Source organism: Anopheles coustani, chromosome 3 (assembly GCF_943734705.1).
Source record: "Anopheles coustani chromosome 3, idAnoCousDA_361_x.2, whole genome shotgun sequence".
NCBI classification, from domain to species: domain Eukaryota; kingdom Metazoa; phylum Arthropoda; class Insecta; order Diptera; family Culicidae; genus Anopheles; species Anopheles coustani.
In genome coordinates this window covers 26,385,019-26,392,062 of record NC_071288.1, presented here as the reverse complement: position 1 = coordinate 26,392,062, position 7,044 = coordinate 26,385,019, and the positions used below count along the sequence as shown (strand labels likewise).

The 7,044-nt window shown below is 41.5% G+C and overlaps 2 protein-coding genes across 2 annotated transcripts; both read right to left on the bottom strand.

Annotated features, from left to right (window-relative positions):
• Window positions 1-538: 538 nt before the first annotated feature.
• LOC131271784 (cytoplasmic 60S subunit biogenesis factor ZNF622) lies at window positions 539-1,824 on the bottom strand. The gene has a single exon (XM_058273321.1). It carries the CDS (start codon window positions 1,737-1,739, stop codon window positions 579-581), a length of 1,161 nt encoding a protein of 386 aa, XP_058129304.1. The 5' UTR covers window positions 1,740-1,824; the 3' UTR covers window positions 539-578.
• Window positions 1,825-2,046: 222 nt separating this feature from the next.
• Window positions 2,047-3,205, bottom strand: LOC131258624 (uncharacterized). Its single transcript, XM_058259977.1, has 2 exons — window positions 3,067-3,205; window positions 2,047-2,992 (listed from the first exon to the last, which is right to left on the bottom strand). The coding sequence occupies exons 1-2, from the start codon at window positions 3,085-3,087 to the stop codon at window positions 2,150-2,152; spliced, it is 864 nt and encodes a 287-aa protein (XP_058115960.1). The 5' UTR covers window positions 3,088-3,205; the 3' UTR covers window positions 2,047-2,149.
• Between the last annotated feature and the right edge of the window lie 3,839 nt (window positions 3,206-7,044).

The following is a 7,044-nucleotide window of genomic DNA, read 5'->3' as shown; positions in this document are numbered from 1 at the left end:
GTGCAGTTCTATCTGCAGTAATCGGATTATGGCTCCGCTCCTTTTATTTTAATTTATTTATAACCAGCGTGTCGATAGGATGAAGCATATTTTTCATCCATTTTACAACTAGTACTTTTAAACAAATTTCAAACCATCATCCGTTCAACAGTGTGCAGCACCTAATTTCAATCTATAACCCGTTTTTCCGTTAATCTTTTGATCCTATTACGAACTTGCGCCTCCGTCAGCCACCTATTGAATCTCCGGCACCAAGAAATATTGCGTCCGTTACATTAGAGCCGGATCCGGAACGCCAGGATTGACGATTTATGGCGCTCGAGTTTTACGGTGTGTTTTTGTATGTTGGAGCTGGAAAACAAGAAATAACTGCTGGAATACCGGTAGCAAACGATGACCTTAACAAACTTAAGGAAATGTGAAAAATTAGGAAAATACAAACATATTAAAAACATTTTGCTTTAGTTTCTTTCGAAGAATATTTCTCATGCCATGCATTGCCTATTCTATAGAAACTCTAAACAATTGATTAAACCAGATGTAATTTATTGGGCCAACATTATCAATCTTCCTCGCGTTTAGAAATTTACTTGCGGACGATAGTGATGCTGCAGTTTGTTTGCCTTTACCCCAACCTTTTGCATCAGTTTCGCCTGCTGCCGTTTCATGACGTGCATATCGCGAGCATTTCGTGCCGCTGCTTCCTGCTGGGTAGACGTCCACCCGAGCGACCGATACTGAGCTAGCACCTTGTGCAGCTTCTGGGTCGATTTCTTTACCACGACTGCCCGATTCGGATTGATGCGTTGCTTGTAGTATCGCAGAAGGGAACGGTGGCCTATCACGTTACCGGAGGGAAGCACAAGCTGATACTCGTCGCCGTCGAGCGAGGTCGGTGTTTCCAGTTCCGCGTCCACATCCATGCCATCCTCGTGATCCGGGTAGCTACTACTGTAGTCGAAGAAGTCAACATATTCTGCTAGCGCAGCTCCCTCGTGCAGCATCTTGCAATGCCCTTTCTCAGTCATATGCTTGCGAACTGCATCAATCGAGTAGAACGTTCGTCCGCGCTCGTTACACCACAGACAGATGTAATCCCGGCAAACTTTTTCCGCCAGATAGTTAAGCAATCCTTCTACGTCGACGCAGAACTCGGCGTCCGGAATGAAAAAGGAATGAGCCAACGACATGTGCTTGATGTTTCCAATTAAATCCTCGCTGTGCTGCGGACAGAAGATACAGTCGTTGTTCTCGATCGGATTGTCAAACTCCACGTCTTCCCACTCGTCGGAGTCTCCTTCCATTTCGGCATCGCCTGCTGCTTCGGCCTCAGCGGCGGCAGCGGCTGCTCGGGAGGCTGCCCGCGTCGATTTCACGGTAACTTCCACCTCAGTTTCCATCGCATCTTTTGACGATGCGGCCAGACTGCTGGCACTCTGTTCGATGAACCGCTTCAAGTTCTCCTGATGCTTTTTGCTGTCCAAATGGTTGTCGTGGGCATTCTTTGACTTGAACACCTTCCGGCACGCTTTGCAGTAGACGGACTGATCCTCTTGGGCTGCCGCGTCGTCTGATTTTTGCTGATTCACCCGCTTTTCGAACTCCTCTATCGTTACAGGCGGCAGCTCGGCAAGTTTGCGCTTCAGATTGTACCGGTGCCAGTGAGTTTTGTAGTGCTCCCGCTGCATCTCGGCAGTGGCAAATCGAACGCCACAATTTAAACAAGTGAAACTAGACATTTTCGATAGTTTGCTAAAGCTTATGTTTCAAAATGAGTAAGTGTTTATCTGAACTGAAAAGAAACGTGCACCACGCTAAGTTGTGAAATGTTTTCGCTCGAGTTTGACAGTTCTCGTCGTTTGTCGATTATTTTCACATACATACGCCCGATGAAAATACTATGAGCGTCGCAATATGTTAGGAAAAATTCAAAATAAAGTATCAAAGAAACTATTAATTTTATTAAATCCCCTGTGCATATACATTAATATCTTTCTGTACACTTATATACGTCTTCTATATTCAATACACAAAAATATAAACAAACGTGACATTTTATTAAACTTTTTGGGTGGTACAAGATGACTGTGTGTCTCGTATTTTAGACAACGTGTTTTGACCGTTGAAAAGTGAGTTGTAGAAAACACGGTCAAATATCTAAAATATCATCCAACCATTGTTGAATATCCTCTTTTGTTTCTTTACCCGTCGGTGGTGCTGTGTGTATCGGTTTTCTAGGTACACTTGAGCTTGATGGGGAAGCTGGCATCGTTTTAACGATAGGAGAAGCATCAATTGTAAGATCAGCGATTCTAGCTTCTACTCCAACCGTTGGCGCTCCCTCGGGCCGTTGGGAAGGATTCACAATTGGACGGTCGATTGATTTTGGTTGCTCGGAGCCAGCCTTTGGAAGGGCATTTTTCCCAACTAAGCATGGCACTGGCTTGGATGGTTTCACGACGTCCATCTCGGAATGGGTATCCTGCCTTTTAGTCAGCGTGTTATAAGTGGATGTTTGAATTTCGGCTTTTTGTCGCATTAAATTTAACTCATCAGCGTTGAAAAGGCCTTGGTCGTAGCCATGCCGTTCGTAGAATGGTATGCACTTCAGACTGGCGTTCAATAGCTTCGTATCAATGCGAAAGTATTCACTGAAGCGATTTTTATGATCATCTCCAATCAGACCTGTTTCCGGTGCGAGCCAATGTTTCTCGGAGCTCAGCAAAAAATGCCCACTTGTTGAAGGAGGAACCGAGAGCAACGTTTCAAAGTCCGCCGCATTCAGTTGTTCGTCCTCCGACTCACTATCGTCACACGGTCGATCGCGATCTTCAGTCCAGTTCTGTTGGAGTTGTCGTTTACCATAACGTTGATCACAGACGATAAGTGGAGCTGTATGCTGTACTTCACTCGTTTTAGGTGGACCTGCTGGTTGCTTGTTCGGCTTTTGCGGGGGAGCTTTTTTGTGAAACTTATCTTGCTGGCGTTTTTTCTAGATAGGATAGATCGTTGTGGATTTGTCAGCGCTCTGCATACAAAAACTCGCGTGTTTGTTTTAATACTCACCCGAAAGTCTGTTTTATCCATTATGTGAAGGAAATGGTTTTGCTGCGCAGTAAGAACAATGAAATGGATTGAACTACAAAGTGGAATATAAAAACACAGAAGCAACACCAGATAGAATCAATTGGCAACAAGCTTTGTTTTTCTTCGATTTGCGATGAAACGTTGAAGAACAGGAAACGTATGACATCTGTTGTGGGGAACTGTCAAAACTGCCATAATTTTCAAATGTGTAGCATATGTACATTGAAATAGACCGTAACGGGATTATAGGACGTACATTGGATATAATTTATGTTACCCAATATTACACGCCTCCAAGCATACATCTTTGATGAAAAATAATTCTACTGATTTCGTACCCCTTTACAAAGAAACTACAACAATGAAAAAGAATTAGTGTCAATATACAGTCTGTTCTCGAGTTACGCGGATTCGGAGATACGCGGTTTTCAAAATTTGACAGTAGATTGGGTTTATTACATCGATTTAAATTCCTGAGATGTACAACCACACGAATAAATATGTAAATTACAAATTTGCATAACTTACGCTTTTTATTTCGTTTGTTGTAATTTATGTTGTTTGAATACGCTTGCATTGCATTCATATTAATGAACAAAGAAAAATTTTGAATATTCTATGATACATGTACACAAGAGCTCGATCTCTTAACTCCTAGTATAAACTATGTGTCAAGCAATATTCGAGATACGCGGAAATTCGAGAAACGCGGATTTCCCTGGTCCCCATTATCCGCGTAACTCGGGAACAGACTGTAAGCAATTTTATTGTTTCTTCCGCTTTCATCTCACCAGACACTCGCCGTATGAACAAAGTACAATTTCTGATACTGGTTAACGATACAATTCTCCATTCTTCTTCAACCGTTCTTCGAAATCACGGAGTTCTTTCAACGTACTTCCATCAATCTTAGCATTTTCTAAATCGTGTTGGACAAATCGCAGCCCCTCAGGCACGCACCTGAGCAGTTGATATTGTGGAGCGATATATTTGGAAGATCGCTGCCGGCAAAGTTCATTCCTTCAAAAGCTACTGCCACTCAGGGAAAGCATAATGCGGCAGAAATCGTTTCAGGCGTGCGATTTCCTTCCGCTTCTCCTCTTCGATGAGCCCCATTATGCCATGAAAGCCATAAAACTTAGCCTCCATGGATAAACCGGCAAGACTAATGTGCTTGTCGTAAACAAGGAATCCGTGATTACGATCTATGAGGTATGCTCCCTGCGCATCGCGATCCGATTTGATAGGCTGATTGGTATTAAACATCCTGGCCAGCATGCTATTCGGTTCACGGGAAGTCAGCGTAGAGCGGGTGGTCGTGAAAATCACGCCTCCAACGTTGAGGGTAACCCACTTCGAGTCTTCCATCGTCGAGTTGCACACGTCTATACAACTGATGATCCACCAATACGGTTACACTGTAGGCATAACCCCAAAAACTGCGGTTAAAAATCACTTACAAGAAGGTTAGCAAGCTAAGCAGCGGGAAGAGGTGTGAATTCACGAACTGTCCGTAGGAAAAGAGGACTAATTCGGAGTGAAACCGAGTTTATAAAGGATCGGTCGTACAACTGACAGTGAGCCTCACGCCATGCGTTTGCGCTTTTCCCCTTGGGAGAGATAGGAGCTGTCACCGATGACAGCATCCCTTGCGTTTTCTGTACTAAAAATCAAACGATTTTGACTCTTGCCGCAGAGTCTTGTGTTTTTATATGGCAATAGTAAATATTGTTCCTAGTAGATTTAATGAGATTGTATACTCAGATAAGTCGTATATTCAAGACTTAAAGTTTTTTTGGGGCAAAAAACTGTGCTCGTTTGACAGTTCAAACACGCAAACGCAAGACCTTGCGTAAAGCTGTGACCAGGGGTTGAGCCTCATGCATGCGTTTGCGTTTTTTCCAAAGACAATTAACAGACAGGTCGCAGCATACCATGTAACGAGCCGAAAACCGTGGGAAAATTTTTGACAGTTGGTTGAAATTTTGTTTACTTATCACGAACAGCGAAGAAAGTGGGGTAAAACTGCAAATTTGGTATGTTTGATCAAAAGAAAAAATAGTTGAGGCGTTCGAAATATGTTCTGGAGGAAGACTGGGTATAAGGCAGACCAACACACTTATTTTCGGCAATCACAGCGGGCAAAAGGATCTGTATCACATGATTTCACACAGAAGAGCAGTTTCTATTCGCAAGACCATCGATACTGTGATCCCGAATTACCAACTACCAATTTCGCGAAGATTTTGACGGAGATCTCCCACAAGTATGCAGGAATGTTTTGAAAACACTTTTTTAACCAACTGTCACAACAATGGCGGAGCAAAAAACAGCTTTGACCCGACCTGTCTGTTAATTGTCTTTGGTTTTTTCCCATGGGATTGATAGGGGCTGTCACCGATGACAGCATACCTTGCGTTTTCTGTACTAAAAATCAAACGATTTTGATTCTTGCCGCAGAGTCTTGCGTTTTTATATGGCAATATTGTTTCAAGTAGATTTTGACGACATGGTATGCTCATGTAATGGGGATTATTAAAAGTTAAAGTATTATTTGTTGCACAAAACTGTGTTAGTTTGATAGATGAAAAACGCAAACGCATGCGTATGCGTAAAGCTGTGACCAGGGACTTACTCGAAACATGCGGTTTTTTTCACTTGATATGTATGAAAATTGAGCGCCCAATTCGAAAGAAGTCCGTGCTACTGCTGAGAGTGTTCGTTTACAAAAATCAAATAAAAAATTGCTTCCAAAACTTGAAAATCCTACGCTCTACATGGCTAGAAATTTTTAAACGCCGAAAATAAGAATATTATATATATATATTGTCAGGAGTTCACTGACAATAAAGTAAGATGGCTGCAGGGGCTAAAAGATTCGAACAACAGACAACCATATGCATAAGTTTTATAAACTTAGACTAGAAGAGGATATTTTAGAAGTACAGAAAATGTAAAATAAAACTACAGTTCCATAGAAGAAACGCGCTGCAACAGGTGTATTGGCTAAGTTGCTAAATGTTATCATCATGTTCATATAAAAAAGCCAGTGAAAACGAAATCGATGTATTTTTCAAAATTTCATTACCATTTTCATGTCTTGTTCATTATCATTCATCACGCCTCGTTCATTTCATCCTCAATTGCCCTTTTTTCGTATTGTGTTCTTCCGTGTTATCTGTTACTGGGTGTTTAATTTTTTTGTTTCTCACTTTCATGTGTTTCTGATTTATTTTTTTTAGCAAACATTTCACAATCCACGCTTCCCACGTGGTTCTCGATTACGTAGGATTGTTTGTATTTCTGTGTTCGCGTACAATCTGTATTGATTCGGTAGCTTTTGCCTCTTTTGCCGTTTAGTTGTCCATTATTTCCAATTCGCTGCCTATCCATACGGTGCCATATTTTTCCTCGTCCGGTTTATTTCCCCAAATGTTCCGGTCGAGCCGATATTTTTTAAATTTAAACTCTCTTTAAAACGCGATGTTTTATGCTTCGGAGTTAAGTTAGTTTTCATTCTTCTTTTCTTTAATTAATAATAATTCATTCGTTCCCATATCTTCTCTTTGTCTTGCTTTTCTCCTGTTTCGTTTGCGAATTCACTTTCTTGCTAAACGTCTCTATTTGTTTTGTCTACTTTATTGCTACACTTCGCTTATGCAATACTTTTCACTGTTTTAAGCTTTTCCACCCTTTATTTACTTCTTTTGTATCGTTCGATTTTCATTTCTTGTTGACTGTTTGGTGCAAAACCAAATTTGATCGTTTGGAAAATAAGGGTAGTCCAAGTTTATGCTCCAATTTGTTTTCGTTTCAGAGTATAAGACAAAATCCTAGAACACCATTTCACCTCCCATTTGTACCTACTAGTATTCAGTTTTGTTTCTTTTGTCCTTGCCGCTCCCGATTTGGTACCGCTTGAGGATTTTCTTATTCATGTCTTACCTTCAGTTCAAG

Bases quoted from the DNA above. Each gene is read 5' to 3' on its own strand.
- LOC131271784 (XM_058273321.1), bottom strand. From the start codon at position 1,739: ATGTCTAGTTTCACTTGTTTAAATTGTGGCGTTCGATTTGCCACTGCC.
- LOC131258624 (XM_058259977.1), bottom strand. From the start codon at position 3,087: ATGGATAAAACAGACTTTCGG. The intron at 2,993-3,066 runs GTGAGTATTAAA...TATCCTATCTAG, and splicing joins TGGATAAAACAGACTTTCGG to AAAAAACGCCAGCAAGATAA.